This window comes from Lytechinus variegatus, chromosome 4 (assembly GCF_018143015.1).
Source record: "Lytechinus variegatus isolate NC3 chromosome 4, Lvar_3.0, whole genome shotgun sequence".
Classification (NCBI taxonomy): Eukaryota; Metazoa; Echinodermata; class Echinoidea; order Temnopleuroida; family Toxopneustidae; genus Lytechinus; species Lytechinus variegatus.
The window spans coordinates 33,398,131-33,422,983 of NC_054743.1; the positions used below are offsets into that span (position 1 = coordinate 33,398,131).

Genomic DNA, 24,853 nt, shown 5'->3' on the forward strand with positions numbered 1-24,853 from the left:
GATGGTAATTGTTGTTTTGTAAACGTTTTTGGAGAAAAAAGTATGGTGGCTGAAGCCCCCGCAGCCCGCCTCCTGTTATGTAGTGGACATACAACCTTACTCCCCTTAATGATTTTGCATCGGATGTTATTCGTTACTCTTAAAGATTATTTTATAAAGGAAGGAAAGCAACTATATGGTAGCTATTTCCGATTAAAAATCCATTCTTCCGAGAGCAGGCTTCGATCGTACCACCTTGCCAAATTTCTACAGATTATGTTGATACCAGTGGCGTACAGATGAGAGAGGTTTGGGGCGCTTGCCCCCTCAAAAAAAAATCACTACCGAGCGGGAAAAAAGAGAAAAGGAAAGAGAGGAGGGTGAAATATGGTAGGCCTGTTATCTTCTGAATATTTTGTCAATATCTATAACAAAATTGGTTTTTGCAAAAAAAAAATTTGATCGCTTGATCCGCTAGATCGGAATTTTTTACAATAAATTTTGCCCGAAACGCCAGTATCTCCCCCTTTTTTGGGGGGGGGGTCATTACGCCAGTGCTTGATATACCCTCACTTGCCATATGCCCCACTAAGAGGAATCATTGATTATTTTATGAATATTTTTTATTCATTTTTTTTTTATAAATTAACTTTCTTTGTTGTTGCGGTACTTCGTTCTGAATCATTCAAGTGTGACCATAATTTTGTTAAAATAATATATTCTTGACGTGTAAATGAAGTGTATCTGATGAAAAAAAAATGAATCAAACAAATCAAATCATGTAACATAAAGTCAATAAAAGCTCCATTCTTTACATACGTCATAAAATGTGTAATGTGTCATTCGTTATGTAAATGAACGACATACACTATATAATAATTATACTTGCTTATATAGCGCTTAATACTTACTTTGTCAGAAGTCTCTAAGCGCTCTGCAGTATATGCAGCATAATTACCCTGGCTTTAGCAGTGCAGCTGTTACGCGCGCTGCGTTTCAAGGAATAAATTCCTGCCAGGTACCCATTTACCTCACCTGGGTTGAGTGCAGCACATTGTGGATCAATTTCTTGCTGAAGGAAATTACGCCATGGTTGGGATTCGAACCCACGACCCTCTGTTTCAGAGTCCGGAGACTAATCCACTGGGCCACAACGCTCCACTATATTGTGAGGGTAGCAACATCACGCGATGATGCGAATCACAGTTTTAAAAAATATCAATTATTAAGTATACGAACTAATCTGAAGTCGATTTCGATAATGCATTATCGCTCATCAAGCACTGCAGGTAGACAAGACTTTATTCAGCAAATGAACCCCCCCCAAAAAAAAAAATGGGAATTGTTATACTTACAAAAACCAATATTTTGAAAAGGGGCGGACCCAGGATTTTGAAAAACATGCCAAAAGGGGGGGGGGCACATTTTCCCGATGAAAATTTGACAAGCAAAAAAAAGTCCTCATTCTCACTTTCAAAGGGGGGGCACACTTTGGTAAAAACGGTATATTTACACTAAAAATTTTGATAATGGCTCTCAAATGGGGGGCGAGGCTCGGGCCGGCTGCCCCCCCCCCCGGATCCACCACTCATTTTGGAAATACACACACTTCTCTCCCTCTTCACCGAATCCTCTCTCCCTCACTCTCTTCTCCCCCCCCCCCCCCCATTTTTTTTTTGGGGGCGGCTCTAAAGTTTGCCGACTCTCCATCATTTGACAGAAACCCTTTTCACAACGTGATTCCAAAATAAATGTGTAGCACAATAACAATCATGGAATGTATTCCTTGCGATACATTTTGCAAAAGGAGTCAGAGCAACAAAAAAATATGACAACATCGTTAGATTTATCGTGGGCAATTGAGTGTTATTAATGTAGTAATCGGGTTGTCACAAGAGTTGACTTATGCAGTTTCGATGAAGAGTACGGGCGCACATATGACAGTGTATGTATCTGACTTTCGCTCTCGTTAGCTCTTCCATGCAATCACCTCATTATTTCGTCTCTTTCACACACACACGCACACCCTCTCACACCCAGGTGCTGTGTTCGTGATATGGGGGCTGCACATGCCACCTTGATAAAAGTGAATATTCCGAGCCTTCTTTAGTGTGAAATGTCATCGCCTCCACCCTGCAATTTTTATTCACCCCCACCCTCAATCGGTTCCTTGGTTTACTTTGTGTGAATATAGTGCCCCTTTGAAGCCTGAAGAGTCATTGCCATAGGCGGCGGAAGTGGGGGGGGGGACGGGGGGCGACCTGTCCCCCCCCCCCTAAATTTTAGGTGGGGGACGATCCCTTAAATTTGATGTTGATAACCTTTTTTTTCTTTTTTTTTGCTTGTCAAAAAATTTTGGTGGTCCCCCTAGATTTTTTGCTTCCGTCGCCAATGGACATTGCCCCCCCCCCCGCCTCCATCACTACCTGCATAAACACTCTTTCGCTCTCTCCCTCCCTCTCCCCCCCTCTCCCTCCCTCTCTCACTATCCTCTAATCTCCACCCACCCATCTCTCCTTTCTTTCTCTTTCCTTCTTTCCCTGGCCTCTCCTTTATAATCTATCTCTTAGACAATTCACACCGCTCTGAATCAAAGTAATCTGAATTGGGCAATTGAAAAATAATATAGGCCAATACACACATATTTCCTTTAAATAATTTTATTTCAAATTGAACCACATAATTTCTCGGTCGAATCTCATGACTTGACAAGTTATCCCACCGGATTGATCACAGAGGCAATAAACCTCTTTTCAGCCAGTAGCATAGTAGTAATAGTATGCCCTTTTAGTATACTTTTACAATATAGAGTGAAGAGCAACGCTGTATTCTTCAGCTGTACAATATTTGAATACATGAATACTGATGTACCATCATTTCTATATAAACTTTCAAAAAATAAAACAAATACTAAGTACAGTGAAAAAAATAGTATAAACAGTTGTAGACATAAACAGACTTTAATTTGCACACTCCAAGATAATAACATTTATTGTAAGAAATTAAAGCTGTTAAATTCTACATAATTTTCAAGTATAGTATATAGAATAATACATGTAGATAGGTGTGTGCATTTTGTGTCCATCACTTCCCTGATGCTGTCATTATGCCATTCTCCAAATCCTAACCCCATAAAGGCCCGGTCCCACTGCACTTACGGATTCAGAGAGGATGTAAAACAGAAAAGAATCTTGCCATCCGTTGGAAAATGTTATGTATCTGTTGTGTACACTTTGCATATACATGTATGTGTTTCATAAGCATCCGTCCAGTGTGATCTCATTGTTTGCCCATTTTGTCCATTGTCTGGGAGAGGATGAAAACAGATGGAGCCACCGCGGAATTTCCCTTGTCCACTTTATCCGTTATGAATACGTTTTGTATCCGTCGCACGGGGTGGGCCACTTATATTGACGAGTGGATACCATGCGCGACCCAAAAAACACGTAAAAGGATGTCTTTTCAAGAGGACATGTTACGTACGTAACGTGATAAGGGTGTCAAAAACACAAAAATAATGAAAAAAAAGTATCTATTTCACTAGGAAAGCTACGTGTTTAGGGTCGAATTTGCGGGGATGATAAAACAAAATTAAAATGTTTTATAAAGGATGTCCTTTTTGCCCCAAACGTGTTTAGAGTCCAAATTGGGCAAGGTGTGGGGCTGTATCAAACCCAAAATTAATGATGTGTAAACTTCCTACGACCGACGGACCCGTGACATAACAATGAAATATCGCTGTATTTGTTTAGGGGCTCATTTCAGGAAATACTTGCCAAGAGTATTGTTTTGTTTCCAATACTTGTTAAGGGCCCGGTTAAGGGTAGGGTTTCACACGCCAATACTCGTTAAGGGATGCATTTTCAGAATATGGAAATACATGTTTAGGGTGCTTTTCGAGACCCTATTGTCGCGCATGGTATCCACTCATCAATGGAAGTGCCCCCCCCCCCCCCCCGGGATCCGTCAGCCAGTGGTACCAGGCCTTTCTATCACAAATGCACATCATTGCCTACTACTGCATAGATAACCAAGTACATGATAGACCCCTAGTGTATGCACACACTGAAGAAAAGAAAAACAAGATCCTGCACTTTAATGAATAAAACTATATTACTAACAAATATATTATACCATTTTTTTTCCAATCTAGAACTCCAGAGTTTGGATGCAAAGTTTACAATGAGAGTGGTAAAATCATCAAAGGTGTCTTTCATAAAGAATTATTTAACTGCAACTATGCTTTTCTGTTTTCTTGCAACTGGTACCAATAGTGAAAACTCAGTGAGTGTTTATTTAGGCATCTAGTGGAATGATATCTAGAAATACATACCCTGTGAAGATCCCACAGATTAATTTACAACACTAATGGGGAAAATCATTGGTAATCTCACTTTCAATGAAAAAATAGACCTTTACAGCTATACAAAGTTTGTAAATTATTACATTTCAAGTTTGCATTTCAGAATGGACATTATGCCACTCTAAACTACCACTATAGAGCTACCCTACAAAAATAGTTTTCTCACGAGATGGCACATCAAAATAGTTGATAAATAGTGGATAAATACAAGATAAAATATCATTGTTATTGCATTTAAACACAACACCTCTTATCTGACAACCAGACTCAAATAACAATGAAATACATGTAGTGAAGGAGTATAAATTTAGTCTGTGTAATTCATGTATTTATAATATATAAAATATTTTCAGAAGGTATCATTTATCTAAAAATATAGCCTACTTGAGAAGACGTGTCTGTCACTTTGATGGCTTTTTACTCCTGAAAGGAAAACAAAGGAGAGGGAGAGAAAGAAGGCCCAAAATAAGTTTTGTTTAACTTTCAAACCAGGAAATTATATATCACTATTAATTACCACTTTAAGAATGATTTCACTCTAATAAATCAAAACCTACGCCCATTTACATACTATCTAATCTATTCATTTGTAGTTTGAAAAGTAGACAATAAATCAGTCAAAAAGCAAAGTTTAGTCTATTTTTATTATGGATTTTAGTGCCTATAATTTCAACAATTGTTTCAGATCAGGAAGGAAAGAAAGAATAAACAAAAGTACTTGAAAGGGACAGGTTTGCATGTGAGCTAATATAAACATATGTGTTATTATCAACATTAAAAAAACATATAAGTAATTACTTCTGAATTGAAATGTACACCCCCCCCCCTTAAAAGGATGGTGCCATCAACAATTTTGGTGTATCATACGTAAAGTGCAGATAAAAAAATCACACCAAACCAGTCACATTATTTCACCCTTCAAAAAGGAACTTTGGGTAGATTATGACGACAATTTGAAATATGTATGTAAATGTAGGATTTGAAAAATGGGGGGGGGGGGGGGGGGTAAAGGGCTGGCTACAAACCCCATGACTGCCCCCTACTGCACAACAGACCAGTGTTTGCGTAAATCACTTTCTGAATTCATTACACAAAATGTGCATAAAATAAGGTTCTACCAACGATAACAATATTCTTGTACGATTCTGATAAAATTCATATTTTTTGTTTATGTTTGGTTACATAGAGAACCCCCACTACCTCCCAGGTATTTAAAGCCTATGGAATGGTAATAATGGCATGTTCTGATATCAAGGTGAAAGAAATCAATAGACATAAGGAAGACCAGGAACCAGGAAATTGCTTTGTAATGGGAGTATACTAGATAAATGTCCTTTATTGAGCACTTTCATTGAACATGTACAAAGGTACTAAAAAATTGGTGAACCCCCACCAGAAAATGCACTCCTTCATGCCAAGTGTTGAATGTAGACAACAACACTACAATGTCCATCAAGCCCAGAGAAATACATTTCATTGAATGTAACATTTTATCACCTGACTTCACAATTAAATATCTAGAGGATGGCAGAAATTGAATACTTTTAAAAAAGTTCATTTTCTGGTGGGGCGCACTAACTTTTTAGCATAATTGTATACCTCCCAAATAATGGACCATTGTCTATTAAAAGCAATACTTGTAATGTTCTTTTTAGTTTCTAGCAATGTTTTTGTCTAATAAGGGATGCAACTACTGTCCACTTCTAACTTTTTATAAAAATTGTTCGAACAGCTGTTTTAACTGCAGTGCAAGGGCGCTAGATGGTACCATTAAGGGGAAGGGGTCTCCTTGCCAAATATTAATTTAATGAAGAATCAGCAAGAGGACACTCAAAAGGAACTCGGTTCTGATTAATCATTATTGAACAGGCCTTGCTCTGTTTTATCTCCCCCACCCTCGATGGCGTAATGAGGCAAAGATTTTGATGGGCCTGTGGTCCCCCAAGCCCCCCCCCTTTTTTTTTTCACATAGGGAGTATGTTGAGTATACCCAGCGCACAACACTGGCACAGGTCCAACGGTTCCAGACTGGCCAGACTGCTCTCTGGCCAGTAATTTTCCGAAATCCAATCTTACTGGTCCACCATGACCAGTAAAAGAAATATATCAAACTTACACAAATGATATTTTTTTCTCTTTGGAACTTATAAAAATGGTTCTGTAAAATTGATAAATGGCTGTCATGAATTGTGTCTGTACTATGCCCTGGTGGGTTTGTGTTTTGGGGGAGGTAACAATAAGCAATAAAAGACCGCAAAATAAACTTTTTAAATGTTTTTTCTTTATTTTGGGGGACCGGTAAATTGTAGGTTCGGACCATTAAAATTGAAAAATTCAATATCTACTGGTCCGATTTGAACAAGTTGGACCAGCACGAAAAAAAAGGTTAGTATGGAGCCCTAGTATACCAGACCCTTCTGAAAGAGATTGATGAAAATTTATAATAAATAATTTACCTTGCATAGTTGACATATCTGCCGAGTTGTACTAATTGAGCACCCTCATTGGTGAAATGGCAGGCAAAGAGGAGCCAGTTACGGGGATTTACCATGTAAGCAAATCGCATGAAGAGAGCAGAATACACACATAGAGCTGATGAAATAAAAAAACAAAGAGAAGTCCAAGATTAAAAAATAAAAAACATTAATTAGATGCATGAAAAGCTATGAAGAGGAACTACATTCATGTATTGTAGATGGAAAGATGGTGAGTTTTAAACAGACAAGGAGAATGAAGTTAGCAAACAAGAGTATGTGTTGTGGAAGAAGAAGCATCTTTTCTTTTCTTTTTTTGCCACCACTCACCACGTTCATCATTATAACCATCATTACCATCATTATCAATGCCATCACTATTATCATCATCATCATCACATCATCATCAACATCTTCATCATCATCATCATCATCATTAGCCTCATCATAATTATCATCAATATGAATATCACCATCACCACCACCATCACCACCAGCATCATCATCACCACCACCATCACCACCAGCCAGCATCACCACCACCATTACCACCAGTCACCATAATCATCGTCATCCCCACCACCATCACCAGTCACCATAATCTCCACCATCATCACCACCACCACCATCATCACCACCAGTCTCCATCATCACCACCATCAATATCATAATTGAGCCCACCTGCTGTCATCCTCGGACTGATAATCTCAGGATCTCGTTTCATATCAGCTAAGGCAGCGAGAGGTATACCCCAGTTGGCAACTGAAATTTAACAGACAACAAACAGTCTTCAAATATCAACTTTAATTAGGAAAATCACAACATATAAATTTAAAATACAGTATATTTGCAGAAACAAAAGGGGAGTTTAGAGTACTATATCTAAATTAGTATTTTTTTAAAACTGGTCGCGTATACAAATTTTCATTGGATACTCAACTTTAAATGTACAAGTGAAAATAATTTTCTAAAAAAGAAATCTACATAACTTACATGTATTGGATTTTGAAAAGAAATGTAAAGTTTATTTTCCTACCACTACACCATGTAGTTAACTTTTGTAGAAAATCTGATGAACTTCAAACAATAATACATGTAATGATACCCAATATTTATAACACGCTTTTCCCAAATGGCCCAAAGTGCTTACAATTTCAAATTCATACAAACAATAAAACAAAACAAAAACAGAATGCCACTTGTATAAAATGAAGGCAATTGCCTAGAACAAAAAAGTTTATAGGGACTTCTTAAAAGATTCAACAGTTGGGGATTGTCTTAATGTGAGAGGGATTTTGTTCCATTCAATCGAGGGTGCAAAAGTGAAGGTTCTATCTCCGGTCCATTTCCGTTCATTTGGATTTATCAAAGTGGGTCGTGAGAGGTTCTAGTTCTACAATGTACCTGGGACATATTAGCTGAACAATACATATTTAGCTAATAACGTTTACTAATTTACATGTACTTACCAGGACCCCAGAAATGCTGTTGGAAAGTTATGTAAAGAAAGAAACAGAAACAACAAAGGGTTAATATGTCAGTAGATAAGAATGCATTAGGACAGTGATTTTCCGTTCACCTGTAAATCAGAAATTGAGAGTCTGTTTATGTTTTTTTTTTATACTTTTCATGTGAAAATTCATTGGTTTACCCTTGCAAAACAGAAACTGTGTTTCCATTATCTACATGTATGACAAAATGGATTTTTTATGGTAGATCAACTTTGAAACAAAATTACAGGTTTTCAGTTTGGCAAAGACCATTTTTTAAACTGAAAATTTTGTCCCTGCGTTGTGTCAAAGAACATAAGACTTAATATCTGACTAATATATTGTATCAATCATGAGGACTGTTAATTATAACAAATTAAACATTATCATAATCATCAATTCATGAACTTTAAAAAAAAAATACAATCGAGATCTGTGAACTGGGGGTAGAGTGTATTTTTTGTTTAGAGCTGTGTTTGGCTTAATATTTAATTCACACAATAACTTGCTAAAATGCTCCTTGCCAAATTCCTTCTTCATGGGGGAATGGGCCTAAAATATGAAAATGTGTAATTGTGCATGTATGATATATTTGGCTGTGTGCCAAGATCACGACACTGACACACACGATTAGCTCTGGCAACAATTGCTCCAAACTTTATTTCATCAATTAAGATATAAATAAGGTTAAGGTTGCAACAGGGTTTTACATTGGGTTTAGGGTTAGGCTAAAGGCCCTATCTCACCAACGGAGACGTCGCCGCGACATTCTCCAACTTATCAGTCGCTGCAGTCGCAGAGACGTCTCGGAGACAAAAATGGCTTGCGCTCACACCAAGGAGACGTCTCGATGGAACGTTTGAAAGATAATACACCTGACTTGGAGCAGGAGGAGGGATATCAGCACGCGTTCAGTCACGTGGTTTCTGAAGTGGGTCAAACAGTGTAAAGAAGTGTCGCGGAGACGTCTCCGCAATGTATTATAATTTATTTTTGTCTCCAGCAGGTCTTCGCGATGTCTCTGAGACATCGCGGCGACGTCTCAGCAGTCGCGGATATCATTAGTCTGCGATACGTCGCAGCAACTGATGGAGACTTCTCGGAGACTTTGCGGAGACTAGAAACAGTCTCCAAAAATATTAAACATGTTTAATCTTCTTGCGACTCTTTGGAGACTCTGTAATTTTCATGAGACGTCTCAGAGATGTCGCGGAGACGTCTCTGCAACTAGCAAAATTTGTAGTCGCGAACTAGTCGCGAACTAGTTTCAAGCCCAGTGAGATACCCCCTTTAGGATAGGGTATGTTGTTAAATTAAGGGTTGAAGTTGGTCATGTCATTAATGTGTTGGATTTGCAGCGGAGCGATTGTCACCTGAGAAAATGTCATGGAACCAATCACTACAAGTGTAGAGCTTGTACATGTATTTAGGAGGGACCTGTTTGTTATTAAATATCAGACAATGGCTTGAATTTGAAAGCATGTACAAGTACTTCCTCATACCAATGATAATACCTCTACTGATCTGATCTCTATTCAAGAAGTGGATTAGTTCTAACAGTAACGGTCTGGTTGGCATATATGGAGAGGCTGGTGATGTCACAGAAACTCGATTACAATCCCCCCCCCTCAAAAAGACTCAAATTTGACATCGAATACAAAATTTGTTTAAAATGTCAAATTTGAGAAATTACATGAAGTATAATTTCAAATGCCTTTTGTGACAATGAACAATCAAGAAGTACAGTACCAGCCACAATTCTTTGTCTACCTGTTTCAACCAGAGAACAATAGAATCAGTGGACCAAATCTCTTGTTCTCTGGTTGAAACAGGTACTCAAGGAATTGTGACTGGTCGTGTATTCATTAAAAACAGGTATTCAATATTGACTCTGGACAAATGACATTATCATTTGCAATTTTCTGTCACCCCAAAACTATCATGTAGGACAAAAGTGATGTTCTTGTTCACTAATTTTAGACAAAGACCTCCCAGCTATTCACTGTCATTTGACGAGCATTTTCAATACATTGACTGTGTTCTTAAAATTGTTGTGCACCAAAAACTCCTAGGATGGAGATTATATTCCTAATCTTATGGCCCACATTCACAAAGGTGGTTTTAAAAACCCACAGTTGAATCCATGCTTTATGCAGATTTCCTGTATAAATTACACTTAATATAGCGCGTATCGGGCGCATTTATCAAAAATTTCCAATGCTGATGCGCGCTTTTGTCACAGTGCGCCAAATTGACGCCTGTTACCATGGTTAGCTATTTTATTCATGAGTCCACCATTTGAAGAGTGGACTCATGAATAAAAAGGCTTGGAAAACCACGGCAACAGGCATCAATTTGGCGCACTGTGACAAAAGCGCGCTCAGCATTGGGCATTTTTTATACACGTGCCCGATACGCGCTAAATTAAATCTATGTGTCTCAAATGCCATAGACGCAGACATAATGGTCCGAATAAGGTGGTTTTGAAAACCCACGATTGAGTCCACGGTTTATGCAGATTTCCTGTATAAATTACGCTTAATGTAGCGCGTATCGGGCGCATGCATAAAAAATGTCCAATGCTAATGCGCTTTTACCATGGTTAGATAAGCTATTTTATTCATGAGTCCATCGTTGAAGAGTGGACTCGTGAAAAAAAAAATAACGTAACTAACCATGGTAACACTAACTGACAAAAGCGCATATTACCATTGGATAATTTTTTATACATGCGCCGAAACGCGCTTAATTAAGTGGAATTTATACAGAAAATCTACATAAACCATGGATTTAACCGTGGGTTTTCAAAACCACCTTTGTGAATTTGGGCCAATGTACCACAGTCGGGTCTAGAGAATCTAGTCTAACAACTTCAGACTCTACATTATCCACTATGATGCAAAAACAATTTGTGCAGGCAGACTACTCACTCCCCCTACATGTACATAGACATGCATGAATTTAACTAAATACCTATTTTGACAAAAGGAATCAAGTAAAATATGAGTTCATCAAAGTTGAAATCTTAATGTGTTTACATTTTAAAGAAATTAAAGGAGAATGAAACATTTGGAAAAATATAGCTTATGTAAAAACAGAAAAATCAAAGAAACAGATCAACAAACGTTTGAGAAAAATTGGACAAATAATGAGAAAGTTATGAGCATTTGAATATTGTGATCACTATTAAATGCTATGGAGATCCTCAAATTGGCAATGTGACAAAGATGTGAGATGTCACCCTATTACTTTAGTAGCCTATATATTTCACTTAAATTTCCTCTGTTATCACATCTGGTAGATCATGTGTTCTTTCTATAGGAGGGCATGTAATACAGATTTTTAAGGAATACATCATGGATATTAACATAAAGAGTTTGTATCACCATAAGAAAAAACTAAGAGATATTTTGAGGCCATTTTATAGTCCATCAAAGGGAAAGCTGTTCACATGTGACATCACACATCCTTGTCGCATTGCCAATGGGAGGATCTTCATAGCATTAGTGATTGCAATATTCAAATGCTCATAGCTTTCTCATTGTTTGTCCGATTTTTCTCAAACTTTCTTTATTCTTTTTCTTTGATTTTTCTGTTTCGACTCAAGCCTACTTGTTCCGAAGGTTTTCATTTCCCTTTAATTTTTTCTACTATATTATAAAAAATATGCCAACTTTCCAAGAAAAGCACTATTCCTGGGGTCTGTTGCAGAAAGAGTTGCGTTCAAACGCAAGTCAAAAAATCAATCACAAGTCCCAAATGCGCGCTGTTGGTTGGTTAAAAATCAAGTTGCGCATGGTTTCTAGAGTTGCGATTGATTGCAACTCTTTCTGCAACGGGCCCCTGCTCTGAGAATATGTGTCTGGCTGGGTTAGATGTTAACCAAAAACAAATACTGCCCTTTTATAGGAAACTACACTTTTGTTTCCTGTTGTCAATCTATAAGAACCATCACTTGAATTGAAATTAAAAACAACTCTTTAATATTTCCTAATATAAATGTATTTAACACATACAGAATTATTTCTTATAATTAGAACTATTAAACTCTGAAATACACAAACTTCCCACCTTAGTTGGACAAATTTTCGCTTTTGAATTCTTGAAATTTCATGGACAAAAAAATGAAATAAAGCATGACACTGATATCATCAGCTGAATCATTTGAATAAGTGCCAGTCATATTCATGAAAGATAATTGTTTTGAACAACTATGAAGACAGTTGAAAGCAGATCATAGTTCCATGTAAAATCTTATCATGAAGTTTCCATTATTTTGCTTGTTCAAATTTCATGTATACTGAAACCAACATATTAGGTGGTTTCAGACCACCTCGAAGTTCGTCAGTTCCAGGTATTCTCTGATCTGAAAATTTACCCCAATCAGAAAATACCAGGTATTTTGGTAATGTGAAAGCAAACTACGCGTAATATCCCTGAAGAAAATAACCGCTAAATAGTAGGTACTTGGCGAAATTACGAGAACTTTCGCGGGGATATTTCCAAGGTCGCAGGTATGTTGGCGATGTGAAAGCAAATTACGGGTACTTTTAGCCCAGCGTGTCGTTGGGTGCGGCGCCGTGGGTGGCTGCTGGGCTAGTGATTTTGAATCTCGAGCCTTGCCTGCTTATCAGACCATACTCTGCATGCTCGTAACTTCAGGAACTTATCCCGAAGGGGTATGTTTCAGGGCGGTGTGAATGCAGGAGTAATGGGTATTTTTCAGCCTAAAAAAGTTCTTGTAATTTAAAGGGGATTCTTGTGATCGAGGCGGTTTGAAACCACCTATTTTGAGGGTGGACTTGGCTTAAAACTCAACTGCTCATTTGCTCATAAAAGCAGAAGAATGCAACACAAATCCCACCAAAATGAGCTCCATCGATGACCTGTAATGATCTATTAGGAGAATGTCTTTTACAAGGAAATGTCATGCGTGGCTGGCTGCATAATACACAAAACACGCCTACATAGGACTAGTTAAAGGAGTAACCAGCTATTATTAAAAGACAAATGATTCAGTTTGTTTACAAGTACATGTACTCTGTTTGGGTTTTTAAAACCTAACATGGCTTTATGACCCTTCTTACTCATGAAAGGTTCAATAATTGCAATGCAAATTATATTGAACTACATGCATGAATGCTCAATAAACAGAATACACAGTAACCACGGAATTTCATGATTTATTATTTTATGGTTACTGATACTATAATCATATTGACTCCTATGTGATAATGCAAATTTTACTGAACTACTCCAATCTTACTGCACCTTTATGACTATCAATAATTTTTTCATATTTTTATGATTTTAACAAAATATGAACATTTCTCATCATATAGTACCCTCTTTTTGAAAAAAAAAAGATTTTTTTTTAGAAAGGTATTAACTTTTCCACATAAAATTCTGACACTGTAAAAGAGGTGCATTATCTATATAGAGAAAAGAACATAAATAGTTTTATTTCATTTACCCTAAATTTAATTGGCATACACCTTACTAGCCAGGGTGGATAAAGTGCACACACCCACGCATATTGTGTGCATACAACTACAGACAGGATAGAGACATTGTTCTGATGTATTAAATGCAAAGTGGAATAAATATCCGATTTGTACTGTACTTGCTATTCCAAGCACGACTGATGGGAGGGGGGAGTCTCTTCCATGACCCCAGTTCGCCAGTCATTTAAGTGCAACTCTGAGTCTTCGTGAAACATCCCCCTGGGTAGGATTTGCATTCGATGTATGCAATAACTTTTTGAGAAAATAATCAAATTCTAACACTTCACAACTTAAATCTGTATAATTTACATCAGATTTTGGTGAATTTTCAGTGTTATGCTTGTCTGAGCTTTCTCTCTAGTATCAAACCTCAATTGTGTTTTTTTTTTCTCAAAACGGGCATTGATGTACAAGTTAACATTTGCACAATGCATTATCATAATGGTTAATAATGGTGTTCCGTATTACGACCAAGAAAACATGAATGTACTTACCGTACTGAAAGCCATCGTAAAGAAACCATTGCACAGTCACGTGAGTAATCCACAATGCAACAAGTCATAGAAGAAAAGAAAAGATGATACATACATTGAAAATATTTCAGCTGATGAAGTCTAACAATAAATACTGCGTTATCAGAAATCGACAGCTTAAACACTTAACTTTGCCTACAATGTAAGTTGAACCTTTTGGGACCAAGAAAAAATTGCTTTGAATTGGGCAAATATTTGACTTTATAAAGTTATAAATGAAAGGCTGACTTGGACAAGTTTACCTGAATTTTACATAAATAAATTAAAGGGAGCCCGGAGCCCTTGACCCGAGAAAACAGTCTTTCACCTTTAAAGTATCATGTCTGCTTGAAAGATGTACAAACAATTCCACGTACACAAATAACCTGATGGATTTTTGTCTCATAGAATGTACATTGTACATAAAAAGAGTTTTCTTTTTAACGACCACTGTAAATGTAGTACACTATTCAGTCATATACTGTAGGTCTTTGATATGGTCTCGGGGGGGGGGGGCATTTGAATTTTATTTTGATGGGGTGTGCCTCACGAAACCTTGAAATGAGTGTCTAAGGAACCGACTACAAGGGTAATAAAAGGGGCCTTAGGAGCTAATAATATAACCAGGCTTTGTGAAAAATAGGGTCTACAGAGCGGGATCCCGGAACTGTTCTACATGTAGGTATACGGTGGTGCGGGTTGGCGCTGTGCATGTGGGCGCTAGCATGCGTGCCGTGCGTGCAGCTGAAACCTTTGCAATGCTCGCGGTGGACCATTTAGACAGGGCTTGGGAATTGAGATGTTTCGTAACACGGGGTCTTGAGAGCAAGGCGCTCATCTTCTGAACGGAAATTTTTTTCATTCGGAGTATCTAGGGAACTGAAAATTAGGTCTGAAAAAGGGGTTATCAAAGTGGCATGTTCCCTTACCACCAATAGATGTGAGTGCCCCACCCCCCCCTGGGTCTTTGTTCAGGCAAGTCTGCATTTTATGAGTGTAATCATTAGGGACCACAGAAATCTAAAGGATAAATTTGACTTCTAAGAAGCTAATCTGGGGCCCGGAACACAAAGCTTAGAGATCAATTCATACATTTGATTTTCACAATTGATTGTACATTGCAGTCAATGCCATCAATCGAGATAAATGTTCTACGATCATTGCAAAGCATTGTGTTACAGGCCCCTAGTACATAATCTAGACCTAGTGAATAACTGAATATGTACATTCAGACTTTATTGTAACATCATGACTTAAAGGGAAAGTTCACCCTGAAGAAAACTTTGTTGTAAAAATAGCAGAAAAAATAGTAAAAAAAATTGGTGAAGGTTTGAGGAAAATCCAATAAAGAGCAAGAAAGTTATTAGAGTTCAAAGTTTTGGATTTGTGACGTCATAAACGAGCAGCTGCCTCATGTGTTATGTAATATAAAATGCATTGAATTCCAAATTTTGCATGGTTCCTGATGACTTAATTTTGTTTTCTTTTCATGATCGGGTGTGAAATGATTTGTCCATTGATATACAAAAGGTACAGTGAAAACTATTCCCAATTTTCCGAGAAAATGAATTTTCATTGATTTTTTACCATTCGCTACATGTAGGAATGCTGCTCGCATATGACGTCACAAATCAAATAATTGAAATTCTAATAACTTTTTAATTATTTGATGAATTTTTCTCAAACCTTTGGCAATATTTTTTAATCATTTTTTTTTTGTCAGGGTGAACTTCCCCTTTAATGGTGAGCTACAAAGGGGTAGAAAAAATTGTTGATATTTCAGAATCAAGTTTACATATCTCATTTGAGGCAGAATGTTGTCCTGATTGACACACATTTTTTTTAAAGAAAATCAGTTGAAAATGGGACAGTGCGGCCGAAAAACGATTTAGAGGGGGACTAACTGAAAAGTTCCAAGTCGTCATTTCTTGAGAATGGTAATAGTAAAAGTAATTTTCTTATTTGTAGGCCTATTCAGCTGATTCTGCTGTCTATTCATATATTATATAGACCACCTCTATTTACAGATAAATGCCAGATGTGCTAATGATCTAAAAATGAGTTCGAACAGAATCCGATAAAATGACCACCCAAGTGTTTGTGTTAATGAATTGTGCCTAATTGCTGTGGTGAAAAGCTGTGTAATTGCTGAGAAATGAGCAAAATAAGCATGAATTTTGATAAAATAACAGATTTTTCCAAGAAATATCCATACTGTCCCACAAATGTCTTATCGTGTTAGTGATCATTAGAATCATTGGTTTCCAGATAAGATCCTGATTTCACAGATTTTATTTCAATGCACCAGATCTAGATCTATGATGGTGGCGATTAACCTTGATTTAAAGACTTTCTCATAAAATAATTATTTGCTGCAACTACTTTCTTTTACATTGAGTGTTGTCAGTCGGTCCGGGATCGGGATGAATTCCCGGCGGTCTGAGGCTCCGAGACGGTTCCGGGATCAATCAACTTAGACCGTATCCCGGCAGGAAAATAAAATCAATAATGGCCAAATTCATGTTGTAATATTTCCCTAATTAGTAATTGTACTTACGAAATACGAGAGAACAATTTAGTTTCAACTGGCTGTGTGCACATGCACCTCGAAATATTACGCAATCTGTACTCGTCGATCGCATGAGCATGCACGCAATCTAGCTTTGCACACGGCTCCGAGAGATCTACGCAGAAAGACATCAATCGTCTACTGTATAGTCTCATGTGCAGACCTCTTTCACCTCAGTTCGTTTTACTGAGTCATTCATTTACCCCATACTTTCGAGTTGAATCTGCTACGATATGTATGGACTAGTGAATTTATCATGAAATAATTTACTAACAATTGACGATGATGATCTATGAGTATTTGCAAATTTAGTCATTTAAAAAAAGTCGCCATTAATTTTGTGATGATTGTATTTGTTGGGGCATTTTTTGCGAAAGGGTTTGCAAATAACAACTAGACGAATGCGCATCATGTTTCAGCTGGTTAGAGCCGAGAGAGAGAGAGAAGGGGGGGGTTACGGGAAGTGCTTGGTCGTTCACGACTGGGGACCATCTGTCATCTGTTGACTTGATGTTTACAATTGCAAACCAGTCGGTCAAATCATGGAGCTGTTAATAGCTCTATGGTCAAATCATTTCTCCTAGATATATTTCGACTTAAATTATAAAATTGTACCAAAACGCTGTTAGAATTGGCGATGTTTAAAGTGGCGTTGTTTAAACTTTGAAACAACATTGTTTTGAAAGTCATATCATACCCTATATGTTGTAAAAATATGTTGTTAAATGCATCAAACAAATTATCAATGATATTAACAGTTTTAAATGATATCGTTGGAAATTGCAAAAAATATTTAAAAACAAACTGTTTAAAGTTTTAAAAAAATTCTATTGGTTTAATAGTTTAAAAACAGTTGTATATTGACTGGCTTAAACAATGTTTCTTAATATTTAAATAGTTGTTCAAAATATTTTTTTTTACTGTGAATAGTCTGAGTATCTATTCAAATAATGTTTTCTCGATCGAAAGTAATTCATGATTAAAGAAAAAATGAGTTTGTTTTGATGAGAAGTGCCGGCCGCTGGGACGTATCTTGTGTAAATTTCCAAATAAGCTTCTCTGATAAGATAGTATTCACTTTTCTCAGTAGTAGTGATATCAAGGAGATATCTCCTTGGTGATATCATACTGTTCAGAGTTACGAGAGAGGGAGAGAGAGTGAAACTGAAAGTTAAAATTCCGGGCTAGCTAGGGCCACAAGGAGACATCTCCTTGGTGATATCATACTGTTCAGAGTTACGAGAGAGGGAGAGAGAGTGAAACTGAAAGTTAAAATTCCGGGCTAGCTAGGGCCACAGGCGCACTGACATTACGCAATTTGCTTATAACTGTCAACCACGTGCGCACCGACCACAGATCAGTGGCACCGACTCGTGTGTTATTGGACTGTCAGATCAGCAGCTGGGTCGACTCAAACATAATTCGGGTCATGTCAGTGGTCATTAATGTTTACAGTTTGCGGTGGTGGCACGCTTTGACTGTCTCATCATTATTTTCCCCACGTTTTGAGTGAATGTTTACAATTTGCGGTGGTGGCATGCACACTTTGACCATGGAGCTAACAGTTAATAGTTCTATGCTTTGACTGTCTGGTGCACCGCCAGTGCGCAGTGTTTTGGATTGCATTTGTGCGTGGAGATATGTTTCGGGATTCGGGACGAGCCGGGATCCCGATAAGGAAATTTTGAAGTTGCCGGGACGGTTTCGGACCGGGATTTTTTCTCTAGATAACAACACCCCTTCGATTTTCTTTGAACTCGCACCAAATGTTCCCCTAAGTCACTGGTTCACTGCTACCATCCTGCCTATGGGGAATCTACAGGTAGGACTACATGGTATGTAAATGCTTAAAAAAAATCACTGAAATACCATTTTTGTGGGCAAAATTATTAATTTCTATACAGTTGCAATTAAATTTTCATTAGTAAGTTATTTTTGTATTGACCAGAGCGCTCAAAAACTTGCATTTTGGGCATATTTTTGTGTATGCCCTCTATTGGTTAAAAGTAATACGGCAAGAAATTTTTAATTTTTCAAGCACTATTTTTGATAAAGAAAAAAATAATTTAAAGAATCAAATTTACTTAAGATCCGAGTTATATAATGAAAAGCTGTAATGGAAACTGACAGTGTAAAAAAATCAAGCGTTTGTCCAAAAAAAAAGAGAAAATAAGCCAAACATTGTCAACCTTATTTTGCCACACATGGAGATGTAACTGAGAACAAGGTTATATCATAACCTAGATAGGAATAACCGTTGTTTCTGGAGATTTATTTAACAATTTCTGACATTTTACTATAATCCCCATTCACCGACGGTAGTGTGTCAGTGCAAGCCTGCATGTGTAATCAGGGCAAGACTTCCATATGTCCCCTTTACTAAAATTGAAAAAAAAAATATGGAGAATGTTTATCAAGAAACATATATCTAAGAGATTTAAGAAGGAAAAGTTGGATACATACCAAAATATGGCTTTACGCCGCCAAAAATGTGAGTGTGTGTAATTCCCAATGGCATCGGTTTATTTAGTCAGAAAAATACCCAATACTCTTGGAGAGTAGACTAGTCATAATATCGGTTGATATTTTGTTCCCTAATTAGATTCCACGAAACCATTATCCACAGACTCCGTTTTGGTGTAATAGGACTACTATGATTTAAAAAGACTTAATATACACCCCACGGATCTTTGTGATACATGTAGGCCTAACAAATTTGAAACAGTTGAGCATTTCGAATGTCCCAAATATATAATAGAAAGGGCCATGCTACTTACAGAAACAAATCTTTCAACCTCCCAAAAAATAATGGATCTCTTATAAAAGAGTACTAAGGTAGAAACCCAATCTGCACTGGTCCATTTCGTTCTCAGAACGAAACGACTATATAAAGTCTGAATAAGGAGGAATGACTAAGAGTTTCTTTAATTTGGCGATTTGTCAGGGGGACAGAAAGGAGATAAGGATGAAGAGAGAATTTCCGTTGGTTATCTGTTGGTTTGTTTAGTTCTATTTTCAAGTTTTGTTTTTGTTTGTTTTTGTTTGATTTTTGCACTTTCATCCCATATACTTTAGTTTCGGTTTCCCGAAACCTGGAGTTTTATCAGGCCACAAATCCAGTTTACTTTTGCTTTTTCTGTTGCAGCTTACTGTAGCAGAAGAAAATCCAATGTGCTGCAAGAATCAGAATGCATACAAAAGAAAAATAAATTAATTTTTAAAAAAGGAAGGGAAAGAAAAAGAAATAAAAAGAAAAAAAAGAGAAAAGAAAAGAAAAATGAAAAAGAAGAAAAAAAAAAGAAAAATAAGAAGAAAAGCAAAGGAAACAGAAGAAAAAAAAGAAATGAAGAAAAGAGAAGACAAAAAGAAAAGAAAAAAATAACATGAAAAAGGAAAAAAAAAGAAAAAGAAAATAACAGAAAAGAAAAGGAAGAAAAAAAAGAAAAAAAAAAGAATTAAAAGAGAGAGAAGGAAAAAAGGAATGGAAAAAAAATATATAAGCTACTGGAAATGAACAAAAGCTGTGGCAAAAATAGTCAATCCTGACTGGTTGCCAACCAAGGAAAGAAGATCCGAAATAGAAGCATCACCGGCATGACCGGAAACAGGTATCTGTGGAGAGAAGCAGTTTTATACAGCTCTGTAGATGTCAGTGGTGTGGTCGCTTCCGTTAGCTTTCTTTAATTGAGCACAAGAGGGCGTGTTTTCCTTTACGTCTTTACGTAGAAGTCTATGCGCTGCTGAAGACCATGAAAAATTTCTGCATACATTCCAATGATTTCTCGAAGAGCCTTCAAATAAATGACAATATAACATCGGTTGCAGCTTACATCGCAGCAACAACGGAAGATCAACGTTTGGTTCGGGTGGAAAGACTGGTAAGTCAATCTCTCTTACTTTTAATTTTTCAAAGAGAATTGTTAGTAGATCTACGCCTCACGTACCACTAGTCCCATCCCCTAACTTTTGCTGTATGGCAAATGGTCGGGGACAACTAGTGGAGGTAAGGTAGGAGGTAAGTGATAAAAACACTTTTATAAATAATTTCCAATTCCATTTAACTTAAAATAATCATATAGGCCTAGGCCTACGATCAAAATTAATACTAGTGGAGAAATATCGAAAGGTTACTTTGGCGTGTTTTATTCCCTCACATTAGTGTGATGAATGAAAACGTCAAAGTCCACTATGAAATCACATGCGTTGTGCGAGGTTAGTATTAGTATTACTAACCTCGCATGTTGTGTGAGTGACAGTTGAATTAGTTCGTCATCAACATTCATGTTCGTGGTATTAACTTGTTAATGATTCTAGACCAACATGTTTCGTAACGTATGGGACCGATATGAAAAAAAAATCTATGTAATTACCTCATGAAATACTGCACCCATGTTAACTCAATTTTCTTTGACTCTGCTGCTGCTTTGGTGTCAGTAGCTGCATGACGACGTAATGTCATCTGAATGTTTTGTTTGATGTTATTACGAGCATTGTAGTTCACAAAAATATTCATGGGACGTCTGAGAATGAGGGAGGCCATCGCGAGAGAAAGAGATTTCTGAATGTATGTTAACGCCATCTACGTTAAAGGACAAGTCCACCACCCCAACAAAAAGTTGATTTGAATAAAGAGAAAAAGCATAACACTGAAAATTTCATCAAAATCTGATCTAAAATAAGAAAGTTATCACATTTTATAGTTTCGCTTGATTTCACAAAACAGTTATATGTACACCCTAATCGGTAAGCAAACAAGACTAATGTTGTCATCCATTCACTATTCCTTTTGTATTTTATTATATGAAATATTCTAATTTTCTCCTCATTGTTAAGTGATACAACGATTAATTCCTTCCTGAACAAGTGGAATTAGCGTTGTTTAATACTATATGGTTCATTCAAGTTATTCCTTATTGTCAAATCTATAAAAAAGTGAAACATCGTATAATTCAAACAACAAAACCAAAAGAAATAGTGAGTGATGGACCTCATCGTCTTAGTCACTATATATATGTGCATATATCACTGTTATGTGAAAATTAAGCGAAAGATTAAAATGTCATAACTCTCTTATTTTACATCCGATTTTGATTAAATTTTTCAGCACTAAATGCTACTTTGATTTTCTCTATTTATTCAAGTCAGCATTTTTCTGGGATGGACTTGTAATGAATCACTATAATTCGAGTTCCGTCCTTCTTCTTTCTTCTTCTTCGTTTCGTCTTCTCCTTCTTTCTACTTCTTCCTCTTCTTCTTTCTTATTCTTCCTCTTCTTCTTTCTTCCTCTTCTTCTTCCTCTTCTTCTTCATCTCCTCCTTCTTCTCCTCCTCCTTTTCCTTCTTCTCCTTCTTCTTCTTCATCTTCTTTTTTTCTATACATTTATCTATCTTCTTATCCTTTATGAAGATGATGTCACGTCCCTATAACTCGTTATTTTGTATTTTATTAATTGAAATCACGAACGTGAACTGTGCCCCTATCACCTGTCGAGGACCCGTTTTAACTGTGAGCAAGTTCCCCATTGCCTTCTGGTAAATGCCCTTTCTCGAATCAGTGCCCCTTTTTCACCCAAGAAAAGTGCCCCTCACAAACGTGTTCTGTGCCACTTTTATACCTGAAAAGGACCCGTTTCATGCCGTTAGAGAGTGCCCCTTTGCCTTCTTAGGTGCCCTTCCTCATATCATTGCTTCTTTTTATATACCCAAGAAACTATTGATCATGATATAGTTAGGGACGTATGGCAGCCATTTGTAAAATAAAAGTGCAATTTCCCACAACCATGTTTTCAGACAGTTTTCACCCACAGATCGCAATTACATACATTTTAGCGCTCACTTTTGTGAATTTCAGTTTCCCCATTCATGCTGTATATACAGGGGTCTCTGGCGGCCATTTTAAATATCAAGAAAATAAATATTGGTAGTGGCATCATATACAGATTTGGAATTAGCACACTCGAATTGACAAGAAACCATTTTAAAAAAGCACTGCATACATTGAAAAATAAGGTTTGGTCCATATTCTATATGGACCTATATAGTCTGGACTAAATTAAAGCCTATACGTTGAAAAATATAATTGAAAAAAAAAACCCAGGTAGTTATTTCAAAAAATAAAAGTTACCAGACTTCTCTTCGTTTCTTTGCCTGGGTTGAGTTAGTCTCCCAGTTTATTTTAATTTTCAATTTGTTTTTGTTTTTTTTTTATTTTCAACAGAACAAAGTAAAGTTGTCGAAAATAATTACAATGACACTTTCAAATAAAACTTAAACAAACACTATACATTAATTGAGGCATATACAATACAATAAGCAAGTTTTCAACGCAATATGATTTGATATTTTGTTTGATATATATATATTTGAGATCAATAGTATGGAGAGGGCCGTAGCAAGGTCAATGCCCGTCTTCATCAAGCTTTCGGGCAGATGCCCTTCGTGATCAAGATCTAAACCAATATATAAATACAAAATATAGGCCTACAAATAACAATGGTAAATACAATGCAATGCCATATATAACGGAGATAAGTAATTATAGTCCATTAATAATAATCAATTATGCATGTTAGGTAATGGTAAGTCAATATGTACGAAATATAGAATATATAGTTACCGTAGGGTCCGTAAGTATAGTGTATTGTTGACAGTAAAGTTAAGTGTGAAGTGAGGTCAGGTGTGCAGGGGTGAGTTTATTAAAGGGTGACGTTGTCGTTTAAACGACCCCCGTCACCCTTTATATACAGTATATATATATATATATATATATATATATATATATATATATATATATATATATATATATATATATATATATATACACAACAAAAAAAGTAAGTCCCCCCTTGAACAAACATCAATAATTTCCGAACCAATTCGAATTATTGATATATTTTACATGAGCGTGTAGGTAATTTTATAGGCTACCCTCTGAGTAAATGTTGTGGACGTATTTTACGTCATGCTTCAGTGAGCACCGTCAGAAGGCAAAAATGTCACTTTTCAAAAGTCACAAACCAAATATCAAGACTTTGATTCCATTTTACTGGAACTAATTCCACATTCTCATCATGACAAATAGTCAGAAGGCTTGTAAAAGGTACTTTCTAAAGTACGATACAACTTTTTTGCTAAATTTCATGGTTGAATAAACACAAGTCCAAATTTGTAATTATTGGATTTTTTACACATTTATATCACTAAGAATGAAAGAATATGATGACAGTTATTTTTGGGAAGAGTATCTTCAACAATATTCATCGTTTCACGGTTCAATGAACATTTATTAAAAACAAAAAATACGATTTTCAAATATCATAGACAAGTATTGTTTCATTTTGGTAACTGAAAATGATCTTTTCTCAACTTTTTCGTTATGTTCACGACCATTTAACTTGCTTCAATGATTCAAAGGCGTTTAATTAAACATTCACGCTTGAATGAACATGTGGAATGTGATGCTCTCTTTTTTACGTTATTGGAAAAAATGCAATTCGTAACTATGGATATCTGTTAAAAACCTCCTTGCATAGTTCATTTGATTTGATTTTTATGAAAATCCCGATGTTTAATGCATCAGTGAGCACATAATATTCGAAAATTATGCAAATGAGAAGAAAGTTCAAAGCCTTGGCCCCACTCTGTGCCGTGTTGAATGGTTATTTTGGTGTGCGCGCCTTTTGGATAGTGTTACTCTGAAGCCATGTGCGAAGTTTCATGAAAAAACTGTTGGCAGAAGTAGCAAAAACCGTCCATGAAACAAACCCTCATTTCATATTTGTGAAAATTTTGACTTCTTCTCTCATAGACTTGTGTACATTATGGGTGCATATGTTTAAGCATACTTAACCCCTTATTCAATATGGTGGAACTTTTTTTCAAGGCTGTCTTTAGCAATGTCACTTGGCAGTAATATTTATTAACCTATGGGCAGAATTCTGTGCAAAAATGAAATCGATATGTT

At 36.6% G+C, this 24,853-nt stretch overlaps 1 protein-coding gene across 1 annotated transcript; it reads right to left on the reverse strand.

The window, feature by feature from the left end:
* Window positions 1-4,132: 4,132 nt before the first annotated feature.
* LOC121413883 (mitochondrial pyruvate carrier 1-like) lies at window positions 4,133-21,449 on the reverse strand. The gene is made up of 6 exons (XM_041606864.1): window positions 21,262-21,449; window positions 14,305-14,308; window positions 8,286-8,301; window positions 7,498-7,578; window positions 6,799-6,934; window positions 4,133-4,765 (listed from the first exon to the last, which is right to left on the reverse strand). The coding sequence occupies exons 1-6, from the start codon at window positions 21,429-21,431 to the stop codon at window positions 4,744-4,746; spliced, it is 429 nt and encodes a 142-aa protein (XP_041462798.1). The 5' UTR covers window positions 21,432-21,449; the 3' UTR covers window positions 4,133-4,743.
* Window positions 21,450-24,853: the final 3,404 nt, after the last annotated feature.

Bases quoted from the DNA above. Each gene is read 5' to 3' on its own strand.
- LOC121413883 (XM_041606864.1), bottom strand. From the start codon at position 21,431: ATGGCCTCCCTCATTCTCAGACGTCCCATGAATATTTTTGTGAACTAC. The intron at 6,935-7,497 runs GTGGGCTCAATT...TTATTTCATCAG, and splicing joins CAGTCCGAGGATGACAGCAG to CTCTATGTGTGTATTCTGCT. The intron at 4,766-6,798 runs GTAAATTATTTA...TTTTCCTTTCAG, and splicing joins AGATATGTCAACTATGCAAG to GAGTAAAAAGCCATCAAAGT.